At 34.9% G+C, this 27,623-nt stretch overlaps 1 protein-coding gene across 1 annotated transcript; it reads right to left on the bottom strand.

Moving 5' to 3' along the window:
- Positions 1 to 2,271: 2,271 nt before the first annotated feature.
- LOC132565164 (mucin-2-like) lies at positions 2,272 to 26,380 on the bottom strand (the record flags this gene model as incomplete). Its single annotated transcript, XM_060229784.1, has 3 exons — positions 2,272 to 2,738; positions 22,101 to 22,589; positions 26,099 to 26,380. Coding segments are annotated over 3 exons (1,238 nt in total), but the record flags the coding sequence as incomplete, so codon positions are not given.
- Positions 26,381 to 27,623: the final 1,243 nt, after the last annotated feature.

Raw genomic sequence — 27,623 nt, 5'->3', positions numbered from 1 at the left:
ATTCATGCATCATGATACACTATGGGCTGTGTCTCCAAGCCACGACACATTCATGCGTCATGATACACTAAGGGCTGTGTCTCCAAGCCACGACACATTCATGCGTCATGATACAATAAGGGCTGTGTCTCCAAGCCACGACACATTCATGCATCATGATACACTATGGGCTGTGTCTCCAAGCCACGACACATTCATGGATCATGGTACACTAAGGGCTGTGTCTCCAAACCACGACACATTCATGCGTCATGATACAATAAGGGCTGTGTCTCCAAGCCACGACACATTCATGGATCATGATACACTAAGGGCTGTGTCTCCAAGCCACGACACATTCATGGATCATGATACACTAAGGGCTGTGTCTCCAAGCCACGACATACCAATGCCATATGCTATTATTTCTTTAGTCTTTCCACTAAATATAGACTGTAGGTCACTTGTCAATCAGAAAACTATGGTACAAGTGGAATACACGATAAACATTGCACCATTAAAATGTTTTAAACGAAAATGTTTTTCGTTTATAAACCATCCGAATTGTTGGTCATCACTGCAGATAGTTTCACGAGCATAATAAAGATTTAATAGCACAAACAAACTTGAAAAAATCAGAAAGTAATATTGGTCCGAATGTACATGTTATCATCAGTATCCCTGTATAACCAATCATCCTAGATGATTGACGACTATCTGGAGCGCTAATCAAGCTCCGACGATAAGAGGATAGTGCCTTTTTATCGATGATGTGTTTGGATCGAATTTCCTCTTCGAAGCCATTCGGATCAACTTGTGCACAAGATGGGCGGCAATGACAAACGGGGATTGCTGTTTGTTTAGTGTTGGTTGAAAGAGTAGTTGTAGTGGTTGTAGTAGAAGTTGTAGGTGTAGTGGTGGTTGTAGTTGTCGTGGTGGTTGTTGGTGTCGTGGTGGTTGTAGGTGTAGTGGTGGTTGTTGATGTCGTGGTGGTTGTAGGTGTCGTGGTGGTTGTTGGTGTAGTGGTGGTTGTTGATGTCGTGGTGGTTGTAGGTGTCGTGGTGGTTGTAGGTGTTGTAGGTGTCGTGGTGGTTGTAGGTGTAGTGGTGGTCGTTGGTGTCGTGGTGGTTGTAGGTGTCGTGGTGGTTGTTGGTGTCGTGGTGGTTGTAGGTGTCGTTGTGGTTGTAGGTGTCGTGGTTGTTGTAGGTGTCGTGGTGGTTGTAGGTGTCGTGATGGTTGTAGGTGTAGTGGTGGTTGTAGGTGTCGTGGTTGTTGTTGGTGTCGTGGTGGTTGTTGGTGTCGTGGTGGTTGTAGGTATCGTGGTGGTTGTAGGTGTCGTGGTGGTTGTAGGTGTCGTGGTGGTTGTAGTTGTAGTTGTCGTTGTAGTAGTAGTTGTTATTTCTGAAAAATATAATGCAGCACATCAGCAGGTTTTTGGCTATACATTTTAATATCTCATTTACGACTTCTTCGTCAATTATTGTTGTTGGTTTGTGTTTACATTTCTTTTTTTCTGATTAAATGGTCAATCAATGAGACCTAAATCTGAATCGACCGGCCCGTGTTTGAATCGTTTCTTAACAATATACAAGCTTACAAAGTGGATTAAGTTATAATTAGTTTACGGCATCTTAGTTGACGTTTTTCTTTCACTTGTGCTGGTTACTTAAATGTTATGAATTTCTACAGGGGACAATCTTAAAAAGTAGACCTAATATGTAATTACAATGTTACAGAAGAAAGTCCGCCTTGACTACGCTGTTCATATTAAATTAAAATCACGGTCTCAAACAATTATCTCGCTAGCCCCGTCGATTGTGTGTTAACTGTTCACAATATAGATCAGGTTATTTATACCAATTTCTTTCTGACGATAGTAAATGGTTTTGCCAGATGAGTCAGAATGGATTCATAGATTTGCACTCTTAGGTAACGCTGTCATTAAGAGAGTTAAAGAGAAACATTTTTAGATTCATTATACAAGATTTGATGAAGTTCTCTTGATGTGTATAAGATCAACTCTTAAACATCTTACAATACAAACAATTATAACCCATACATTAATTACAAAATTACCTTCACATTGTGAGTGGATGATTATGTACACGAGGCATGTTTTATCAGGACTGTAATGCCTTTTCTAGTGATGACTTTCAATAGTTAAAACAGGAGACAAATGCCTTTTCTGGCCAATTTTACGCTATGGTAAAGAAAGATCGTGGTCAACGAAGTATTTAGTCAACAGAGCGTGTAATAAGATTTTTCAGATTTTAAACGACGTGGAATTACATTTCACTCACCTTGTTGTGGTATTTTCCAATAGCCAGTTGCCCATATTGAGGTCGTAACACCAACAAACTTAACTGTAAACGGTGATGTATCGATCCATTGAAGAAGTTTTGTCCAAATTCCATTATCATCTGTGAAGACGGCTACAGTTCCCCCAGTCCATGAAATATTGAACGTTTGGTACACATTACAGTTCAGAACAACTTTTGTTTTTTCAGCATTACACTGTCCCTGACGCACCTCCCTTATACATGTCTTTGTATTTCCCCATCCTCCGATCACAACCTCATATATATCTCCATGGTTTTTAGGATGATTTTTTCTCATGAGTCCAACGTAACCATCCTCACAGGACCGAATCTTTAACACTATCCAGGTGTTCGTTCCCATCGTGTACCCATAGTTACTTAACAGGGTATAAGAATATTGATCATATGATGTGGATTGCTGAGGTGTTGTAAAACTCACATCTGTAAGGATGAACATAAGTTTAAACGTAAAGGCTTAGTGGAAATGAAATACTGACATGGAATTGAATTATGAAAATTACAAATAAACATTTTTGGATATATAATACTGTCGTGATCGTCCGATGGATAGGACTTTTCAAGATGGCGGACCAACGTAACACCGGAAGGTAAGCTCTGCTTTCAAACGGTAATATCCATACTGCAAATGGCCTTTTACAATTTTGGAAATAGATGAAAATCTGATGGAGCGAGTTCAGGCGAATTAAGTGGATGCTAATGGTAGCCATGGCAAAAACAGAATTGTGAACAGAGGCATTGTCCTGTTGAAACAATACCCTTTTACTGAGTTTTCCGCGGTGCTTGTGTTTAATATTTTCTCTGCCTAAGAAGTCATGCATTTTATGTGCCACTGATTGCTTGTCCCTCTGCAAATCTACCATCAGAATACCATCAGCATCCCAGAAAACCATAGTCACAAAATGCTAGCAGGATCTGTCTTTAAAACGTTCAGATTAGCCCGCGACAAAGACTGCCTGGTGTGCTTCTTATCAGCTGTCAGAAGTCTTGGTGCCCAACAGGGTGAGGGCTTTTTCATTGCAAGATCTTTCGTAAAAATAGAATGTAAACTTTCCTGTGAAATCCAAACTGAACTGGCTGTATATCTCTCTGCAATTTGCTTGTCAGTCATAACAATATCTTTGGCTTTATTGATCATTGCAATAGTAACAGGCCTTCCAGGATTGGCATCATCCTCAAGGCTCTGCATGCCACGCTTAAATTCCACCACCCACCTTTTTCAATAAAGCATATGAAGGGGCATCATTCCCTAGTGTTGCTAGACGACCTTTGTTCTGCAAATACTGAATAACTGCTCCTTGAGCGATTTTGTCCATTTTGCAAAAGTCACTTGCCTTGTTTCCTTTACAGTACTACCTCGTCTTTATAAACTAATCAAATCACACGTGTCTTTGAGTACACAGCCTTAAATAGTCAGAGAATGATAGAGCTGAAAAAGGGCACCCCTGATTACCTTCTTCAATATAAGGCCTACAACTTATCAATCAGATGTCATCATACCGTTAATAGATTACAACACTTAAACTGTAACAACACTATCAATATTAACTATACGTGTATTTATCAACCGCAGACACCCTCTTTTAATATCATCTTGGTTGTTACCAGGTAGAAAAACATCAGAAAAACAAACTGAAATTCGTTCATAGGTTAAGGCCTGGAAACGATAACATTAGCTTCATGATTTCTTTTTAAGTCGGATAATTTATTGTTGCAAAATAGTTGTTTTCTGTAATAGGTTTCACCTTTTTGAACATACATGGAACACACTTTTCCTTACATGTCAAGTATTGAGCTTACCGGAGCCTTTGAATGGCGGTAACAAGACAGGTACTTAATATAGATATACAGTAACTTATTTTTTTCTTTAGTACAAAAAAAAAATGCATTGACATGGCAAGATATGTTTCACACTCGAACTAAATCGATATTATGACCTTAAAATATGCAACCTAAAAAGTTTGAAAGAAATACGACCAAGCGTTTCATGTTTTTGCATCTGTTCAGCCCGACATTGCCGTTCACCAAACATTGATTAACGCTCACTTAAATCATTTTTCACCTTTTGTGTAGTTACCTACATTGCCGATTTAACGTCATGAATATTGTTATCCAAGGTCATTTAATCACCATAACGAGAGAGCTTTCTTTTGTGTTATTGAGTCGATTTTTAATATCGTCCCAAAAATAGCATATATAGATATTATATTCCAATACTACATAGAATATGAAACCATCATTGTATTTACTTTGATTACTTTTTATACTTTATTCCTTTATTTCAGTTTCTAACATTTCCATTATTTCAAGCTGACGATAATAAGTATTTATATATTGATACATTTAACATTATAGGTTTATCGCACGAATTCTGTGTGTTTTAGCTAACGGTCACTGCTAGCCAGGATAGGCAAAGTAGGGTAGATAAAGGATATTTAATATTTCACAAGAGTATCTAATATTCTAGTTTATTCCATGAACGCGCAGCACGAGTGAAAGATACAAAAATATTAGACAAATGAGTGAAATATATTTATTACTGAAGACACTATTAAATATTCTATTTATTACATTTTCATAACCAAACTTTTGGCATATTTAACACTTACATAAAAGAGAGGTTAACCAGTGACAAGTTACTACTGGGCTAAAAATATGGTGGCAAATTAGCTGTCACTGTTGATGACTTGAATGTTCTTAAAATGTCTAGCTATACTTTCAAGGCGTTCAGTTTGGGATTTGGTTTGATCTCTGATCAGGTAATCTGAGTTGCATTGATTGCTGACTTCCATGGAAATGGGAGTTTACAATAGAACTGAAGGTCGTGTTACTAGTAAACTAACCCTTAAGACTTCTGGTTTTATGTTTTTGTACAGGGCTTTATAATGTGTCAAATTTATAGCATGATTTTCTTTGGTGTAAGTCTTCAAGATTGTGTTGTTTTCCACTAGGGCCTACGGTCATTTAAATGAAAATTAGTATTAGTATATATTTTTTTTAATTATTCTAAAAGTCTGACAACAATTTATTTCGTGACAGTCGCTCTCATCCAGCTACGTAATAACTGATTGATGTTTGTCCACCACAAATAAATACCATTTTGAGTGTGCTCGTTCTGGAATTGTTATCCATTAAGACAGACCGGCATGCGAATGGATGGGCATCAAAATGCGAAACAACTAGAAGTCGAAAGATCATCGTACTTCTGACCATTTAAGCAAGGACATAGAAGCTACACTTACAGTTTAGAGAAAAGCATTTCCAATCTGCAGCATCATCATCCCTAAATGCCCCAGTTAAATCCGGGTTATCGTTACCTTGGTTGTATCGCTTGGTGACATATGGCACCGAAAACAAAAAGAGACACTGAAGGGAGAACGATAAGGTTCATATATAAAGGGGAAATCAGTTTTGATTTTAATAACCATATTAAATTTGATGGTCCCTGAATTATAGCAAAGTGTATAGATTCGTTGCTATTGTATGCACATATGTATTGCGACTTTTAATGTATTACATAAGCTTAAAATGGGGTACATCATAATATAGGGCTACTGTTCAGTGTGATCAAAACGCTTATATATTTCATTGTTTCACTTAAAATACTACCTTATTTATCAAAAATATAAACTTGCCATTATAGAATTATTGAAATTGACTACTTACCTGCAAACACTTCGAGCAGGAAAAACGTTATCACCAGAAGGTGTCTTTCGATCAATAGGCGCATTCTGTGTGTTGATAAAGAAATTCACAATTGTTGTATCTTGTATCTTTGTTGGTGATGTATCTGTGAATACCTTTTATGCCAGAATTCTTTATTTAAAAAACTGCAGGAATAACATCAGGTGTTGAAATGAGTTACCCAAATATACCAAGAATGTCAGTTGTTGCCGAACTAAGTTTCCAAACACACCAGGAATGCCGGTTGCCTCAATTTGAGCTAATTCTCCGAAATACCCTGAACATTGCTGTCGTCTGTTGTTGCTGTGGGCATACAGAATGCACTATTAGATCTGCAGGTATTGAATTAATATCCTTGAATCCGTTTTGAGAGTGCCGGCGACTATTGAACTAGTTTTCCAATATACTCTGAAAATGGTTCTCGATGAATTTAGTATCGGCTATCATGTATGGTTGTTATTTACTTTTTTCTTTCAGCTCTTTTCTCTACAGTCCAAAATACACCAATAGTGCCAATTGTTCCTGAACTAATTTTCCAAAACACACAAGGGATTTCGTTTGCATTAATATGAGCTAATTTTCCGAAATACCCTGTCTGTCGTCTGCTGTCGATTTTGGTATTTAGAATGCACTTAGTAAGGTCTGCTGGTATTGAATTAATATCCTTGAATCCGTTCAAAAAGTCCGTCGTCTGGTGCAATGTGAAGTATGATTACAATGAGAGTGCCGGCGGTTATTGAACTAGTTTTTGGAAATCCTCTGAGAATTATTCTAGATGAATTTAGTAGCGGTTATCACGTATGTTTGTAATTGTCACTTTCTTCTGTCAGTACTTTTTTCTACAGTCTTCAGTTAATATTTCTATTTTTTTGACTTGCTGTAGAAAATAAACACCGACAATGGCATTTAGTTTATCAACACTGTTGGTGATACAAAATAGCTTCATCCTATCATGTGTCTTCCTTACATTAGAAAGTACTAATAGAAGCATTGGAGCAACGACAGTAAATCGATGATGGCCAAACACATTAAGCGCAAATAAATAAGTGGCAAACAATTACCATTGTATTGTTCTTCATGAATATGTATAAACTAATATTTAGTTTGCATTGTGTATTAATGTGAAACCATTAATATTTAACTCGTTCGTCACTTAACTGGCGATAGAAAGCGGTCTGATTGACAAGCAGAGTCCACTTTTGGAGAATAGGAAAAATTATGGATCTACATTCAGCTTTCTGTACTTGCTTTTCAAAATAAAGGAGTGGCGCACGGAATGCTTTGATTCTATTTAAACATTTTTAGTCAGTTTAATAACAACGCTAGGTCTAACGTAGGCATTGAAAATAAAAATTGTCAACAAAGTCCTGTCTACATGAAGTTACTTTCATCTTCACCGTTTTTGCCGGGCACGCCCGACCCAGTGCTTAAATATTTTAGTCTCTTTCCATCTATCGAGAACCTTTTCGTCAGCGCCACGAGGGGTCATACTTAAAATAATGATATATTGAGTTGTTAATCTGAAGTGAATCTGCAAAAGAGGGTGGTTTTTATCCAAAAAAAAAAACAAACAAATGTTAAATGTAACAAGTAGTTGAGAAAATTTACTCATTTTTTGGTAAAAACTGTGTACGTGAAATAAAATCTTTTATCCAATAAAATGCCATCAAATTCCAAATATTTCATGTGCCAAAAATGCAGACAAGAAATATACGGTTCAAAACCTCTTCATATATGCTATGGGTTTAGTTAATATTTCAGATCAATAGTCAAACATGGCAATCCATGCTCTTACACGATGTTTGAAATTGGCAAAATATTTCCCCTCAACATATATTTCAACCTGGCTATACATATACGTAATTTAATTTCTGTCTGCGAGTGTAATTTCATGGGACTGTGTGCATTTATGATTTGAAAATGTAAATGTTTATGAGATTCAAATTACATACTCTCTTTAACGATGCTTTTCTGATATTTTGCACCAGTCAAGTGAATATAGTAAGTAAAGTAATATTTTATAGATTATAACAACATCTATAACGAGAGTATGTAATGGATTAAAATAGGGATTGCTTCCCTTGCAAAAAGCAAACCGCTGGGCTAGTGCGAAAGTTAAAACGTTTTGCGTTTGAAATAAAGTACTTTCTCCGATGGACTTATTATGTGTAATATCTTGGCAATGTGCCGGACGTGCCGTGTGTTTTAAATAGATGCCCTTGAACACGTGTACGTATATGTCAGCGAGCGTTTAGGTAATGCATGAAATATAATAACCATAAAGAAAATACCAACAATCTTAATATAATCATAAAACTAGGGCAAAATATGAACAAAATAATATTTACACGACGACTACAAAAAAAGTAGAATAAGACCAGGTGTTCCAAACGAGTAAACACTATTCGCGTCAGCTGACTACTTTCAAAACTTTCATGTTTTATATGAGTTACTGAAAATATTAAAAAATTTACCAAGTGAAAAGTATTATTAAAAAGTTATGATATATCTTATCATTCTAATGACATCAGGTATAATTATGATTGAGAAGATTGCTATAATGACTAATGCTCCTGACAAACCGATAACGGTAGCTGACGTGCGGCTTTCATACACGCTTATTTTACTCCTTTTGTATGACGAAAGGATGTTTTTATTGATTAACAGCTGTTTTTTAAGCACGGCAAGCATACATAAGATATCTCCGTCCTCACATGTGGTGTCGTTGATATGTCGACAATTGCAAGCACAACTGACGTTCCGCTGTAGAGATTTAGATGTTGTGATGCTCGAATATGTAGTCGATGTGTTTGGTTCAGAATGTGTGGTTGTCGCCATATCTGAAAGAGCTGAGGGCGTCGATGGTGACATTGGTGTCGTGGTAGGGGGTCCTTCTATTATCTGTGGTGTTGTTTCTGCAGAATGAGAGTCATTATAATACGTTATATTAATGAAGCGTGATTATTTTGTCGCTGATAATCAAAAAGACAACAAAACATTTGCTTTCTCGAGTTGTGAAGCATTCTAGACCTTGTATCATCAGTGGGCGTATGAATATACGTATTAGGTGCATGCGTATGAATATTTAACCAACACTATCTTCTGTTTCCATCACCTGTTAATACAGCGTGATTATTGTGTCGCTGATAATTAAAAAGACAAAAAAACCTTTGCTTTCTCGAGTAGCGAAGCATTCTAAACCTTGTATCATCAGTGGGCGTATGAATATATGTATTGGGTGCATGCGTATGAATATTTAAGCCAACATTATCTTCTGTTTCCATCACCTGTGAATAATTTATCATTATAATGACTCTATGCAGGTGAATGCGTCTACATACGTATCACCACCAGTGCGGATTCTGGACTTTTCTTTACCCCATAATTTTATATCCCATTCATGGCAAATATTGCAGATTATTGCATTGATTACTACTTCGGTCGTGTGATTAAATACTCTCCAGGGTTTACACAATATTTCCGATTTCGTTAGAAATTCACTTGAATCAGAATCACCATTTCATAATCTAGTTTGAAGGGTATGTAAGATAGATGAATGTGATATCAAAACTTCATTTCCCAGATGTAGAAAATAGCATTATATTTTTGGGAAATGTCATGTTCAGATGAGTGTTTTGGTTAGAAAAACCTGATGTCAGGTGAGCTGTTTTAGAGCATAGCTCACCTATTGATGACAAATGTAAACAGCAAATTATCCCTTTTAACTTATATAGTACTTCTCAAGAAATAGCGATAACAAATTTGCATTGTCAAAATTCAATCTGTACGACACACCTCAATAAATCATTGTTTGCTGTTATAATTAAGTATATTGATGATACAGAAAGGCTTTAATATCTAGCTAAATATCTACTGACATGAATTGAAATTAAAGAACAAATCTGAAACTAACACAAAAATTAAATGGAAAAAAATTAATATTCCTCCATAGATATAGACAAATAAACTTTTATCAATAGTTCGGTACATAGTTACCAGGTATTTACTTTTCTCCCTTTTTCCTAATTATTATTTGTTCTTTCTGATTTATTTCCAATATTTCAGTTATCATCTTATAATAAGGAAACAACGCTGATCAGTTCCTTATCTTTGTCTGAATATCCTTTTAATGTGGAATAATAATCCTTTGATATAAGAAAAATGTGCTTTATGTGTACTTGCTCCCTCACTGAAGTGGGAGAGGGCTACCTTTTATATCAAGGACATTCTGGCTTAACCCCTTTTATTTTGGAGAGAAAGTATATGTAATGCACATTTAATATCATAGGACATAGTAAACTGAAAAGTGGATGGATTGTTAATTATCTTCTTATAATCATAAGATGAAAGTATAAAAAATAACAGAGTTGTCTTCCAAAATTTAAAATTGATTAGAATTGATTAGTCTGTCAACACTTAATTTATGATTGTATATACGTAATGTAAGGTTTGTATGTATGTATGTATGTATGTATGTATGTATGTATGTATGTATGTATGTATGTATGTATGTATGTATGTATGTATGTATGTATGTATGTTTATGTATGTTTATGGTGTATTATGTTTATGTCTGATCACCATGTTGTCTTGGGAGAAGAATTAAATAGGCTCTAGTCTGCTGTCTAATTTTATTGATTGTTTATATCAATAAAGTATTCTGAAATGAAATTGTCAAAATTCAAGACGCCATCTGTCCGCCATTCTGTGTTTTACGTCAGCCGTAAGATTTAGAGGGCATTGCTAGGGGCTAAGGTGCAGCTACATTTGAAATTTCAGGAAATTACTACCAGTGCCTCTGCGATAACCTTCAATCTCGAAATGGACATTTTCCAGCCATTGTTTTCATTTTTATTCTAACTTTATGTACATTAGGGTATCCTAATTATGGCGGTTTCAAGAAGTCCTCATTTGTTTAAAAAAAAACAGAAATTTTGAAGACGAGTGGACCAATATTCGAAGTTAACTGTAGTATTGTACATAAAGGAATATTGCCCACAAATTTGAATATTGCTCATACTTCACATACATATAAATAGAGCATACACGATTTCTGAAAATGTAAGTTGTATTTTGGCAAAGGTGAAGAATGACAAAAGTGGCCAGCCTCTTTTGTCTTTCTGTCACGAGCCAAAATGTAGCGTATCTTTTATGACATTGACCATGTAATCTATTTATCCTGCAACATTTATTGAATATCAATATTGGAACTTCAACAGTTTTATTGTTCAATCTGTGTTTACGTTACGTTGATTGTTTGCTCCGATTTTATGAATTTTCATAAATCAACCTCTTCATTACAAATTGTAAAATCGCCTATTTCAACGACTATTTACGTTTCTAAACGTATTATTTCAGTAAAGTTAGATAGTACTCTGTCAAATTAATTAGGCACGTGCTAAAATACAACAATTTTCCGTCAATGCCGAATACAGCAAAGATATATGTGGCATGTATAGTCCGATAACGGCGGTGCCAGTTTCAGGATAAAAATATATAAATGGAAGTTTCTTTTTCCCTCTTAGTATATATTCCAAAGATATATGTCATAGCCCAAAAAATAAGAAAAACAATATCAGTGAAAAACATTTACAAAATGAGTAGGTGTCTGCTGTTTTTTATCAATTTAATATATGACATGTTTTATATATAGCATAATGACAAGTTAAGGGTATTGCGTATTCCTTGTTGAGTAGGCTATCAAATATTTGATTTATTTGAATTAACTGTCAACGGCATATATCATATAAAAACGCTCGTAAATTGAACTCATGATGGATGTTCCGTGGTATATTTCTATAAGGCTATATATATTTTATTTTCATGTTACAATGTTTTCATTTTTATAAGCGCAATATGAGTCTTAACGTTAATCCTTGGTGTCGATTGATCATATCAAGGATTCCTAGAAAGCATCAATATGTCAATATGTAGTCATGGTAAGGCTTTGTCACTAGGTTTCGGATTTTTTATTGTCTTATTCCAAAACGCAAATTTTCGATCGATTCCGAAAAAGATAAGAATCAGGTCAAATCGATATATAGCACCAATGTTGATATTTTATTGATGGTTAAGGTACCGCCTATTTTAATGGTCTGTGAACACGCTATAAAATATTTTATGACAGATAATTTTCAAAGATAAATCTTTTCATACGTACATTTAATTATTAATCAACAAAATGCGGCAGTTTAATCAGATGGTTCATTAATGCATTATTTATCTCTATGAGACCTGAACAGACTGTTCTCACTCTGCGAAATTCCTAAATTTGGCCAGTACATAAAGATATGTTAACTTCCTAAAATCGCTGGATTGAGTAAAGCATAAACATAGAAAAATGATCTCCTCCCCATACCTCTTATTAATGTTATTATTCCAGATAAATTCTGTCACAAATACTACATACTTATTCACATTGTTTCGACTTTTTATAATTGCAGATCAAATTGCCATGTTGCTGCTCATTATGGGTAAAGAGTTTGTACTGGAGTATTTGTTTAAATAGTATGTCTATATTTGTAGAAGAAATAGGTGGCGAGTACGCTTTTGTTTATTTGCCGAATTTTAAATGAGTTGCCTGTTTTTGTTGTATGAATTTAGGATTCGTCATACTCTCTAGAGATCAACTAAATGAAAAAAGTAATACAATCACTAGCTTCATGAATTATGAAAAACACATATCAATCCAGATAGAACATACATGATCCACATTTGTGTTCAGACATCTGCAAACATCGGTTGTTTACTCAAAAAGGAAAAACAACATTGTTGAAATTGCAAAAATATCATTTTGTTATATATGTAGCACTTAATATATAACATACAGAAGTAAGCATCAACGGAATATATCACAAAATAAGCTATAAAGCTAGTAAATAGAACACACGATGGAAACTTATTGGTTTTTTTTTCTATAGAGCTGTTTCAATAGTGTTGAACTTGTGACGTGACAGATGGGGGTTACCCACATCGAGGAGATCACCTTAAGTCGAAGGTGTGCATTTCAGATAAATAACAACATTTTCGGAAACGGAACTTACTACGACGACCGCATTTTCCTGGTCTTTTATTGTATAAGACGTATTTTATAGCTAAATATAGCAAAACACTCCGGGTGCTTTAGTTTGGTGGAGAGTAAGACGAATAAAGTAGAGGGATTCAGTATTAAAAATCCATTCAATCACTTGAATTTCATAACGGTTAGAATTACATAGAACCAAAATAGTCACGAATGGACAAAATGACACTGATACAATATCGAGCTTAATGAAAATAGGGCACGAGCTTCAACAAGACGATTTTGAACTGTACCGGTAATTGATCTTGGCAAAAAATCCTATTACACATTTATATGTACCAGATAATTCACACACTCCTCTTCTGTAAATACTTCTGCAGTCGATGTGAATTGAAAAGGACGGTTATTGCTTAAGGAAGATATTGAAACCTTATTCATATCAGAATGTACAAAGAAAACCCCTTCTTTCTTATCTTAAACATTGATACGGTTTCTTAATAAATAGCCATAAAAACATTTAACGTCAAATTTGAACTCGTCGCCTGTCATTTTTGGTTTTTAATTAATTTTTTTTTCTGATTAGACCCAAAATCAAGCAGGCAAAATGATGACCAAGAGAAATTAATCTACATATCTATCCAAAGGGATTTATATCATAGATTTTCAAAGGAGCGCATCTATGTTGTTATTGTAGTGCCCAGTGTTATTTACCTTTGTGTTAGATAAGAAAGTAAGAAATTCGTGCATGAATGGGTTTGCTATGTATCGATAAAATCAGTAATAAATACTGTATTCCTTAACTATCTTCCATCACGTCATAAAAATAAATCAATATTTCGGGTAGAAAACGGTGATCTCAGAAAGTTGGTCACTCTTGTGTAACTTTGCTTAAATTATGTATAGGGCATGCCTGAGAGCGGACAATTAAAATCCAAGTTGACTATCTCTCTATTAGTTTTTTTTTCTGATTAGTCCGAAAATCAAACTGGCACAACAAGGGACCAAGGGAAACCTACGTCTGAAATTTAAGAAAGATACATCCAGTGCTTCAGGAAATAGCAATAACAAACTTTCGTAGTCAAAATCCCAGATAGCTGACTATAGGCCAGATTATTTTCCTGGTCAGTCCCAAATTAAGATCATAGATAGACGATACCGCTGGCCAATGATGTTTTCGAAATTATTCAGAAACTTACAATTAATAAATTGTAATATGTGGACAAAAGACAAATAAACTCAATGCATAAGCAAAAACATAAAATCAGATTAGTTATTACATAAAATGTACCTGGTGATTGACAAGTGTAGTTAACCTCCAAGTATTTATACGTCACCGGACAAGGATCGCCATACTTAGTGTTGGTGGGAGTCAGGGTACACGTCGTCTCCCCGTCACACTGTGAGGTGATGCTTGCAAACACCCCATCTGCACTACATCCAGTTAAGGTCATAGCTACATGTGGACACGTTACGCGGTCAAACCGTCCGTAACGTGCACTGGTCACTGTTATCAGTCCATCACACGTGATCGTCCCGGTTTCATTTTCACAGATATTTATAATCTCGTGTGCTGTAATAAAAGAAAAATGACCTCTTAGCTGGTTTGTGTCATTAAAAGAAATGTAATTCTGTACATTTGAGTGTGTATTACTACAGTCTGACGAAGTATTGTAAAACCAGTTTAACACCTTGCTTCTGCTGCTCTTACTAGAGCACAAGAGAGTTTCATCTGATAAACTGTCGTTGTTAGTATCTATCTATACCATACCTGATAAGAAGGTAGACAGATGAACGTTATAATAACACGAATCTTTGAAACATCAAACTTTGGCAAGCCTTAGAAATTCATGTCTCGTAAGGCTATAATACAGCTTCTCTTGGTATTAAACAGTGCGTTTTCGGACACCATTGAATCTGTACCAGCAATGTCATTCTTTACTCTCCTTCACACATTCTATCACAAAGAACGTAACGGCATATACGCCAGAGACTACACAGCAGCAATTATACGTTATATCTTAAAATATTGTTGGATAAGTAAAATACTGCTCGATTATGTTATATGACAGGATGGAGTATCAGGCTATTTTGTCCGTGTCATGACATTTCAGTATGATAGCACCTGTTTGGACGACAAAAAGCTGTTGGTGAAACATCTTTTTGTAGTTATATATATTGACCAATGCGGTAATTTGTAAGATTTATTTGTCTACAGCACATGTCTCGGTTAAAGCTGTTCTCGTGTACGGTGTATGTATGTAAGTATATTTTTTTTCATCGTTACTTATCAGTGACAAACTTTCCACTGAGGATCACATTATCTGTTATTCATGCCATATCCAACATGAACAATGCAGCATACTTACAACAACACCTTAATAACAATTCGATATACATAGGAAAGAAAAAATAGCATAATAAAGGAAACTTTATATACATATAATACTTAAACACCTTCAGAGGTAATATGTAAATGCGGAACTGCACACAAATAAATGTAAGCCGATCAAAAAACAGTATAAGATGACATTCAAATGTATTATCAATTTTTTATCATGAGCATGGACGAATCGTCAGAATTAAGTTTTACATATAGAAACATTCCATACAACGCATTTTCAAATAAAGTTACTATGACTGTACTTTTCCATATTTCATCAACACTAAATCAGCGCTCAAACAACGCCTAGTTCAAATACATATAAAACCAAGGTACTCCCCCACACTTTTCGTTGAAATACGAGACTCTGAAATCGATCAATGTAACGGAGTTGTGCACCGTCGCATCTCGAACTGTAATTGCATTTTAATTTTGTTGAATTTTTAACAATATCAAATTATCTCTTATGGTTTTATGCCGATTTTGTCATTTATCTTGTAATTTTCAACTTTTTCACTTTCTCCTGTCGATAACTCTTTTTCTGTTTTACTGTATATATCCAGTGAATATCAATTTGTAACGTGGCAATACTGGAGAAATAGAAATATCAAATGATAAAAAAGTTCTCTCACTAAGATCAGATGTATCATGAAAGCGGATATTATCTACACACTAGTGAATCAAAACATACATACATGGGTGCCTACTGTACAAAAGACTTACAAGCGAATAGCATCGTTCGATACATACTAAACATTTAGGTACATTATAGTATTATTTCCACAACTCTCAACGTCAAGTGCATGTATAATATAAGTATAGTTAATCACGTATATACGGCTCTAGATTATTCTTTACATCCAAATGTACATGACATTATCCTCTCCCCATCCCCACCCCTCCGTGTACTTACCAGCGCAAAGAAAGAACAGACTTTGGACACCCAACAGTATAATCGAAGACATTTTTTAGTGTATTATCTCTTCAGAACAGGAGTAGGATGTGATACATAACAAGTCCGGTCCGGTTTATTAATGTTTAATGACATTCTTGCGTATCTCTGTTCGTTCAATTTCTCATTTCTGATTGGATGCAGTCAGTACTTGAGATATGTATCTGACTCTTTTAAAGATCCCGCTGTAACGTATGCGAATTCTGCGCTAGGAGAATTATTCTTGTGGTAGATATAACCATTAACGCTTGTCATGATTGATTATTAAACACGTGACGTTAAAGATTTTTATTGATAAACAAAATGTGTGATACACTTCGGAATTGTTCAACAGTTCGAACTGCGGAACAAAAAACTGCAAAACTATGCAAAAAATAGTCTTATTACTGAATACAATAGCTTATATTACCACTTTGAGAATAAAGTCATTTACTTTGAGCCTCTAATTTGTAAAACTACCAACGTTGTTTATGGTATTGAGTGTGGTCTGTATGGTTTAATATATATTTGATTATCGTTAGTTTGCCTATTGGTTCCGTTGTTGTATACCTTGTTTTCATTTAAGAACGTGACATTGCTTACTTGGGTAGACCAATGTCTACATTTCGGTTGTCGTCTTTGGAGCAGAAAATGCTTATTCTTCCGATCTTATTCTCCTTGTACTTTTTCATGAGTCTCTGTGTGGATCTTTCTTTTGTTCATATTCAGTCCTAGTTTTATTGAATTTGAGTAAGGATTACGATTAGACTGACGTGTTGGTATTTTCTTCTTAGTTTTTGTAAAAAAAAAAAAAAAAAGACAGGACAACGGATGAATGGTCATCGTTCCGCTGTGAACCGTGGAGAGAATCAATGTTTGTATCAACATTTCAACCTCCAGGGACAATTTATACTGCCAATGAGTGACCGTACTTTGGCACTGCTGTGCTATAATGACCGTGTGGACTCTATAGGAAATGTGTCCAGTCCTGGATGCAGTAACACTACAGTTATGGATTTACTCACTCCTTAAATTAGACGTAACCGTAGCCACGGACAGAGCCATTACAGTAAATCTAACGGATATAACGTCACGTTTGAAAACTTAATGGATACTTTAAAGAAACCATTACGTGTCCATCATGTACGAACTGCGTTATTTCGCTACCTCTCTCCGTGCAACGAAAACTTCAAGTTAATTAATCTAATACTGCTTTTGGTGACCCGTGGAAACTAGCTTGGATACGTGATGAAAATATTGATGATGTAGCACAAATCTGGCTTTTATAACTTTACAAAATTATTGATGATGTAGCAATTTATCAAAGTTGAGTTTGCAAATAAAGGAGTGGATGATATAAACATTCAGCAATATTTTACACTAGAAGTCTGTTCGTGCTAACATTCCACCATACTTTCAAAACAGAAATACCTAGTTTCAATCAACCCATAGCATCAAAACATTGTAACTTCAAACATCGCTGTAACAACTGAATGTAGATGACCTCAGAACTAGTCCTTCTTCAGATCGTTTTGTTTTACCTCTACTTATAACTATGGTCCAGCAAGGCAAATAATCCGGAACGATTTAAGCATAATTCGAAGTGTTAAGTTATTGAGAGCTTTTCATGAAATATGCTTTATATCGTCCGTTAGTTGGAATAAGAAATTTCAAGATACTTGAATACCGCTGAAAACTGCCAAAGAATGTATGAATCGAGGACATGCCGTGTTGGATTCACTTTCTTTTGGTTAAATCCATTCGGTTAATCATTCTTAAAGACTTTACAAATCTAAAATGAAAACAAAACACAGGTCAGGTTTCCTCGACCCTAAATGTTAAATCCAATCTTCGAAGATTTCAATTACATGCATGTGATTATGCATTCAGATAAAGGGTCCAAAACTATATCCTTCTCTGCAAGGACTATTACATTTCCTGTATATAAAAAGAACTAGGCTGCTTGGTAACAAAGGAAACGCCACCTATACATAATGCAATCTTTACCAGATTTAAACACTTGCCGCGTTATTATGATAATTTACATTGCCTATTAATGATAAGGATAATGACCTCGCACGTTAATATTAGATTCATAAACTTGACAATAATCCATATAGACAACGTTTTATATCTGGCTCGTCTAGCTGTTCAACCTTTGTCTAAACTACTCACCATCATTCTTAGTACTATCAAATTTGGGTTACAGTTATTGTGATACTCAAGAACTGGAATTTATATTATGTGGATTTTAAAGAATTCCAAAGAACTTTTGGTCAATCTTCTGTACACCACCATACCCCATTTTAAACTGTAACAACATCTTTGTACTCTTGTTATGACAGCTTTCCTTTCCAAGAAAGGTACACAGAGTTATAGTTATATGATTGTGATCTATACCGAAGCGTATTTCACTAAAAAAATTACTACAGAGCATAATGGTTACACCATGTACACAAACTCTGAAGAAGACAGAATTGAACCATCATACACAGACAATACTTCTACACATGCGTATAAAAAATCACATGATTGTGAAAAAAATATCCTTTAATGTATTATTAATTAGACGAAGCAGACTGAAAATCCTATTTTCATAATTTTTTTTTGTAACTGGGAATGCTTTAAATTCACTACTATTCTGACTGATGCTATAGTTTTTGTTAATGGAAGTACGTGCTACGCCTGAAGTTACGTAGCTAAAAGATATGGGGCATTAGTTACATGTATTATTCAGCAGGGGTATAATGGATGAAGAAAGCAGTATCCGGGAATAGACACATTATAATATATTTATATTTTCCATATACCTAGAAATAAAGATCGCGGGAGAGATATCGACAATCACCTAAGGCGTGGAACTATCTTTTTTTGATTATGCAGATATGTGTTTATTACTGAAGAATAAACAACAAAATATCATGAATTGTTAATATCTATATCTGTATAGCCTTGCTGTAGGTTTGTTTATTCTGGTATGAGATTATCTCCCAAGCCTCACGATTCGATCGGTTACAATAAGATTTTGATGTAACATCTTCTGTAAGAATATAAGTCAGATGCGATATCAAGTCACACAGTGTACCCTAGACACAAGTCCCCGTTTGTTGATAATTGTTGTTTTAAGAACCATGCGCGTATCCCACAAGTAAGTATCCCAGCTTTTTTCCGATGTCTAGAATCATAAAATGCATAGTGGTGAGGTCGTCTAAATTCGAAAGCCCTGACCAATTTTCATGTATACCACACATTTCAAGGTCATTTGTTAGCGAATCTCGTACAGATGCCAGGCCGTCAATGTACGCCTGTATTTGAGTAGCGACACATATAACCTTTGAACACTATCTTTTTGTCATCTTGTATCAATGCTGTGAATACACAAACTTGTCGATCAAACCATCAATGTACCAACTGCGAAAGATAATTCTTATAATATTTCCCAGTTATCGTTATACAAATGTTGCAAGTGCAATAAACTTGTACGTTAGAAGAAGAGTAAAAACAAAATACCATTATTGTTTATCTCGGTTAGTTAAAACAAATTATAAATTCAATAAATTCCATTTAACTCCGTTTGAAAGTGTGTCTGTCTTTGTTCTTTTAAAATTGTTGTTAAATGAACTATATAGGTATAAAAGAGAGCTGATATATTTCATAATCGTCTGTGTTCTTAATCTAAACGTGGCCTTTTGATGCACATTTTTCTTTAATTTAGTAACAAATGTCTGGTTGCATTCTTCATTGTATGTTTTACTTCAATATCGCTCTGTTGAAATATGTTTGTGGTCTATAAAAGACTTATTGTGTCTATAGGGCATTTTAACCTATGTAAATGATATACATTAGTACAGACAGGTTATTTAGCAGGTATGCCATTGTTTGGGCCACTTAGTGCAAAAATACTGTATACATGTAATATACCAACATTCCTAGATTACAAAGGACACCTAATTATCGTTCACTGATGATGCTATTATCCTTCTGACAAAACATAAATGATGATCTTGTCTTTCTAATAGAATGCAGGTACAGATGAAATGTAAAATGATAAGAACGATTCCCATTCACTGTGTAAACTTAAGGTACATGTACACAGGGGTTGGCACTTAATTTCTAAAGCGCATTGGCGCTACATATTTATCCTTTATGTTTGCTTTTTTTCTACACAGGAACGATACTTAAAAAGGGTCATCTTCTGTAAAGATCTCGTGGATTCACATAATTCGTTGTGATGATATAAACATTTTTTAATAAACGAAATTTGGCTTAGTTTGTCGTCGCATGCAATCTATGTGCAGTTATCACTTGAAAGGATCGTATGAGAACATAATTTTTTTATTAAACAAAAGTGATCGCATGACAACATATATACAATAGAGTCAAGATTACGGTTATGTCATTTGATATTTTTTTACATACAAAATACCTTTGTATTTATCGATGTACAATGGACTGAATTGGTTAAAAAGAAGCTAAAAACAATAAATGACAAATCATCACATTAAAAAGTGTTTTCTTTTTTTAGTTGAAGAAATTACCTTAAAGAGAGAAAGTATACAAACCAGGAAAAAAATGAAGACAGTTAAAAATGAATTAATGAAATATAATTTGAAAAATGTTCGACTTTCCCTTCCCTTGTGCTATTTGCTACAGGGGTTCTGCTACATCGACAATTTTCTATAATTATCCTTTTTTCTGTTTTCACATGGCACTATGTTGATGTACGTCTTAATGTTAAACTCCAATAGTTGATATGTCAACATTTCCACAACACTTTCTATTTTTGTAATCAATCTGTTACATTTCAATGAAAAATGAGTCTTGTTGAAAAAAGTCCATCATTACATTAAAAGCATAGTTAATAAAACTGAACATTTCCTATTCAACTTATTCTGGAGCCTAAACAGAAGTACAGCAACATGATATATTTTGCATTTAAATAATTGTTTAAAAACGAAAACTTTCGAAATGTTTGACCATCTGACATTCATACATTCGTTAGTCCAGGCCATTCGTCTGAGGATATTTCAAGCAACATTTTTTTGTTTTCATGTATTAACATATAAACCTTTTTAAACAATTAAGTTCAGAACATATGTTTTGTCTCGTTCTTTTAACCTTCGAACTCTACATCCTGAGGATGAATTTGAAAACTCACCATTATATACCTTATAATGTCCCTTATTTTCTTTCATACATTCAGAGATGGGATCTACACCAATTCAAAATGTTTGAACTAATGTTATATCTTTCTCTCTAGTACCCCTTACTTCGGCTTTTTTTCACAAAATGGATCCCTAAGCAAAATGATGTCACGATTAGCATTTCCTAACATTCTCTCAAGCTTTCCGGCTTTGTAGTATTGTTTATGAACAAGATCAATAAGATGCAACAACATAATGTAATATTTTTTGTACATATTGACTAGAGTACATTACATGTATTGTCTTAGTTTTAAAAAAAAAATCTAGATTTTTCATCAATGCGAGCTGTCTGCTTATTTTTTCGGGAGAGCCTCATTTAATAACGATACTGTTAAACACAACAGGAGGTGCATATAATTTTTCTTCATCTGCTGAAGTTTGAATGCATTGGAATGTCTGTTGTTCAAAATCCTTTAATCAGCGACCAGTTCGCTTGTGAATAATCTTTAGACAAAACAAAACTTTGTCTCATCATTTCTACAAGAGATTGATTTGATGAATTTGAGAAGTCTTAAGAAATCTGGTATTACTATTAATACAAAAACTGTCGCTAGTATTGCTGCACCTGTCATCCCTATGGCTGTTGCTGATGTGCGTCCATCATAAACGCTGATTTTTTTCCGTTTATATGACGACAGTGTGCTCTTGGTGATAAGCAATTCTTTCTTTAAAATGGCAAGCTTGCACAACATATCTTCATTGTCACATTTAGTGTCATTAACAAGCCGACAAATGCAAGTGCATATGTCTTTTATCTTTGGAACAGCAGTTGTTGATGTATTAGTTGATAATGGGTAGAATGTCGTAGCTGAAGTTGTGAATTGTTTAGTTGTGGTGTCGAGTGTTGCAGTAGTGGTATAAGTAGAGTTGTAGCTCGTAGTGGTGATAGCGGTGGTGGTAATGGTAGTAACAGTGGGAGCAGTTGTGGTCGTAATGGTGGAAGTGGTGTCAGTTGTGGTTGCAGATGTTGAGGAAGGGCCAGTGGTTGGGAAGGTCGTCGTCGGCGACTTCGTCGTTGTCGTCGTAAGAGATGTGGATGACATGGTTGTTGATTCTGAAAAATCAAAACAGTAACTGAATAACATAATTTCCTAATCAAATATCATTGACAAAATTATTAGTTTTGGGGAGATACGCATTCTTATCAGCTGTTTAGATATGCAAAGGCTTCTAAATTTATTTAAATTATATATAATTCAGCTGCTGACAGGTTATGTCGTAGATACTGTTACGCGGTTCAGAAAATACACGTGTACTTGACAGTATTCTAAATTTATCTAACGTATCAAAATTAATACATCTGCTGAACATCCCGTCTAGATTTTGGTTTTTCTTCTGATCACTTTAGATTCTCCATAGTCGCCTCCTAGGCTACAAATTTTAGGCTCTTAGAATCACTTTGTTACAACCTCTTATGTATATATGAGCGGATAATGATTAATAGAATGAATAAACGGTTTACCATCGGCAACATTTACTTAAACATTCAATTACATTATCAACAAATTACTGTTCAAGCAAGGAAAAATGTTGATGATTTTATCTATATTTACTCCTAGCATGCCTTATATTGTGACAGTATACCCATGTCCAAAATGTGGCTTTAGGGTAAAATACAGCAAATAATGCTCAAAGGAAACGTATTTGTGAATAATACTTTATATGAAATCGGCAAAGAAACAGATAATTCATACACAAATGCCTTTATACCTATCTAGTTGAATGAACAAATTGTAATCTGGTTATAGTGGTCTAGCAAATCGTATTCAAACTTTTCCGTTTGTAGCATCCAAGAGAATCTGGGAATCATTGTCAAATAACTAACTTTTGATAGTGCATGTTGAAAAATAATTGCCATTACTCTAGTTAGCATTTAGATTTAGATTTATACAACGTCGTGTACACATAGTGCCAGATCGTGAAACCCTGCACCTTTTTTATGAAATGTCATTACCTTATGTACATTTTCAACCGCCAAGAGAATGTAAGCAATTCAAAATAACAACTCGTTTTGTTTGTGCAATAGACCTTCCCTCCCATTGGAGACATGTTTTTTCTTTTCTTTTTTTATTTTGCCATTCTTGGCAAGAATTCAATTACATGCAAAACGCACAACCACATCAGGAATTGGTCAAGATTAAAAAAATGTAATTGATTGTAATATCAAATACGTGTATGTATTCCCAGTGTAGCTATCAATGCGGTGCTGTCATTGATTAGCAATCTTTTAACAACGTTTGCATAGAATATTCATATGAAGAAATTAATATATTTTTGTCGTCGCATTTATCAAGAAATAAACAGTTATGATCATTGTTGTGGAAGAGAATGTTTTAATTTCTAACAAAGCGTAAACCAATAACGTCTCATCAATCATTTCTGTCTTGAAAAAAGATTTCAGAAAGGATAATTGGTGTCATTTGCTGTAGTATGTATCATGATAAAGTTCTACCTGAGTGGCTTTACTTCATAGTTTTGCACTTCATTATCCTGGTGCATTTTGGAATCAATAAACCGATAATAATTTACATTCCGTGAAACCTATTATCGGTGAAGGGTCGCCATGCTATATAGACAACCAGAGCGGCGATGCATCGGCTTTAAAATTGAATATATAGACTTATTCATAACAAATACTCCAAAGAATCAAAAGATTGTACAAAAGATACACAAATGGCAACATTTGATACAAATATAGATAAGATTTAGTAGAGCCAAGCCATAGGCTAGACTGCATCATGCCGGTGTTTCGTCCTGCTAGAACTCGTCAGTGATGCTGACAGCCGAATGTTATACCTAGGAGGCGACTGAGGAAATTCCAAAGTGATTGGAAAGAAATTTCAAACTTTAGATAGGGAGGTGTACTATCCCCATAATTTAGTAAATAGTTAATACATCCAGAGAGTCCCGAGTCCTGTACACAAATAACTTAATGGAACCTATAGAATTTCTAGGAATACTTGAATTATATCTTGCGGGACACATTGTTTTCAGCAATAAAGTTAAAATGAACTCCTGAAAATAATATACAGTACATTGATCACTGACTGATAGTTGAAATCGAGAAATATAAAAAGATATGTGTTACCTGTGTGTCGTATTCGATAAATTAAACAAAAAGAAGTCAATAATTTGTAACGTTGGGAATATCATGTATCGGGTGATAATACTGTAAAAACTTCGTTTTCAATGTTGCTTCTGAATAAACATATTTTGTCAGTATTCACCAGTAACAGGTCCCAACGTTGTAACAACCTTGTGCAGGTTTGTACGGATTTATATATAGTATAAACATTTACATACTATTAATGCACCCATTTTCTACCGTGCGACCCTTGCCCTTAAAATGTTAGTATCATTCGGCGATCATGTTTCCTGACTCTCTTTATGCAGATTGCATTTTAAAGCCAAAAGTTATCAACATTGACTACACTACAATGGACTTCAAACAATATTGCCCATTGTCTGTTCCAGAATGACTCCGCTATATCAATGTCCTACGGCAGGCAGTTTACTGTTATTATCGATACACTTATACATTGGAATTTTTTTTTTCATTTTAAAATGAGACGTCCAGATGAGAAAGTCTAGCTTTTTCATTGTGTACTCGGACATAGAAATTAACTGCTGCGTTAATTATATGTATCTACTGCATTTACTAGTATATGCTGGTTGCCCGATTCTTCGTTTAACACATGAATACGACTCAACAGACAGTTCATTTGAGTTTGAGTAGTCCAGAAAATTCCCCTTTTCGTTGTCGGCTATGGAACCGTGCGTTTATTTGCCTATGGTTCGGGCTAACAGTGGTCTACATTCGATTCCTAGTGGTGAAGTGGAACTTTTTGTTGACTGTCCGTTCCATTTTGTTTGAATATTCTACAATGATGTGTTACATCCTTAGTCTTGGTGTATAAAAAATCGTTCCACGTGCGACCACGACAATGTCAGCGGATAGGCCTTCGCCATTGAGAAGCGTGGAAAGGACTATTTAGCAATGCATAATGGGTATGATAACGCGGATGAACCGAGTACTCCTTATGATGATAAGGTGTCACCAGAGGGCACAGAGAATCGTCCTTCCGCCAATATTGAGGCCTGTTGGACTGATTGTGAGAAGACTGACGATTGAGACACCGATGTAATGGGATTAGGTTCGGAGGACGATGACAATTAATTCCGGATATCAAATAACGAAATACCAAAAACTGAACATGAAAGTGTCAGAGTTGAACCCCATGCCATTTAACGGAGGTTTAACCGGAGAACAAATGGCAATCTAAGTTACAATAAATATAACCCAACTAGTCATGCATTAACAATCCCTTTACTCATTTTAATAACCTAGATCCAATGTATTTGCTTATCGTTGTCAGAGAAATATGTTTAATATTACATGATCTTAACAGGGTCTTAAAATAGGTAGACAGATATTTACTATTTAAGGACAGCTATTGATAATGTATATTCCTACGTATGATCACAAAATAGACTGTGGCGTAAGACACTCTCTAGAAAAGCATGAAACAAGTAGTACATTACCAATTAAATAAAATAACATACCTGGTGATTGACAAGTGTAGTTAACCTCCAAGTATTTATACGACCCCGGACAAGGATCGCCATACTCAGTGTTGGTGGGAGTCAGGGTACACGTCGTCTCCCCGTCACACTGTGAGGTGATGCTTGCAAACACCCTATCTGCTTTACATCCAGTTGAGGTCATAGCTACATGTGGACACGTTACTTTGTCAAACCGTCCGTAACGTGCACTGGTCACTGTTATCAGTCCATCACACGTGATCGTCCCGGTTTTATCTTCACAGATATTTATAATCTCGTGTGCTGTAATAAAAGAAAAATGACCTCTTAGCTGGTTTGTGTCATTAAAAGAAATGTAATTCTGTACATTTGAGTGTGTATTACTACAGTCTGACGAAGTATTGTAAAACCAGTTTAACACCTTGCTTCTGCTGCTCTTACTAGAGCACAAGAGAGTTTCATCTGATAAACTGTTGTTGTTAGTATCTATCTATACCATACCTGATATGAAGGCAGACAGATGAACGTTATAATAACACGAATCTTTGAAACATCAAACCTTGGCAAGCCTTAGAAATTCATGTCTCGTAAGGCTATAATACAGCTTCTCTTGGTATTAAACAGTGCGTTTTCGGACACCATTGAATCTGTACCAGCAATGTCATTCTTTACTCTCCTTCACACATGCAATCACAAAGAACTTTGTACAGATTGATAAATCATGTCGTTAACGGAATATACTTCAGAGACTACACAGCAGCAATTTTACGTTATATCTTAAAATATTGTTGGATAAGTAAAATAACTGCTCGATTATATGATGGAGTATCAGACTACTTTGTCCGTGTCATGACATTTCAGTATGATAGCACTAATGTCTTTACCTGTTGGGACGACAAAAAGCTGTTAGTGAAACATCTCTTTGTAGTTATATATATTGACCAATGCGGTAATTTGTAAGATTTATTTGTATACAGCACATGTATGTGTCTGTCTCGGTTAAAGCTGTTCTCGTGTACGGTGTATGTATGTAAGTATATTTTTTTTCATCGTTACTTATCAGTGACAAACTTTCCACTGAGGATCACATTATCTGTTATTCATGCCATATCCAACATGAACAATGCAGCATACTTACAACAACACCTTAATAACAATTCGATATACATAGGAAAGAAAAAATAGCATAATAAAGGAAACTTCATATACATATAATACTTAAACACCTTCAGAGGTAATATGTAAATGCGGAACTGCACACAAATAAATGTAAGCCGATCAAAAAACAGTATAAGATGACATTCAAATGTATTATCAATTTTTTATCATGAGCATGGACGAATCGTCAGAATGAAGTTTTACGTACCATAACTGTACTTTTCCATATTTCATCAACATTAAATCAGCGTTCAAACAACACCTAGTTCATGTATATATATATAATACCAAGGTACTCCCCCACACTTTTCGTTGAAATACGATGTTCTGAAATCAATCAATGGAACGGAGTTGTGCACCGTCTCATCTCAAACAATGTCAAACACCC

The sequence above is a fragment of the Ylistrum balloti genome, unplaced genomic scaffold (genome assembly GCF_031769215.1).
Source record: "Ylistrum balloti isolate Yb309-2 unplaced genomic scaffold, AGI_CSIRO_Ybal_v1 Utg369698, whole genome shotgun sequence".
Taxonomy (NCBI): domain Eukaryota; kingdom Metazoa; phylum Mollusca; class Bivalvia; order Pectinida; family Pectinidae; genus Ylistrum; species Ylistrum balloti.
Note: the sequence above shows the minus strand (reverse complement) of the source record. Positions and strands in the feature narration are given on the sequence as shown.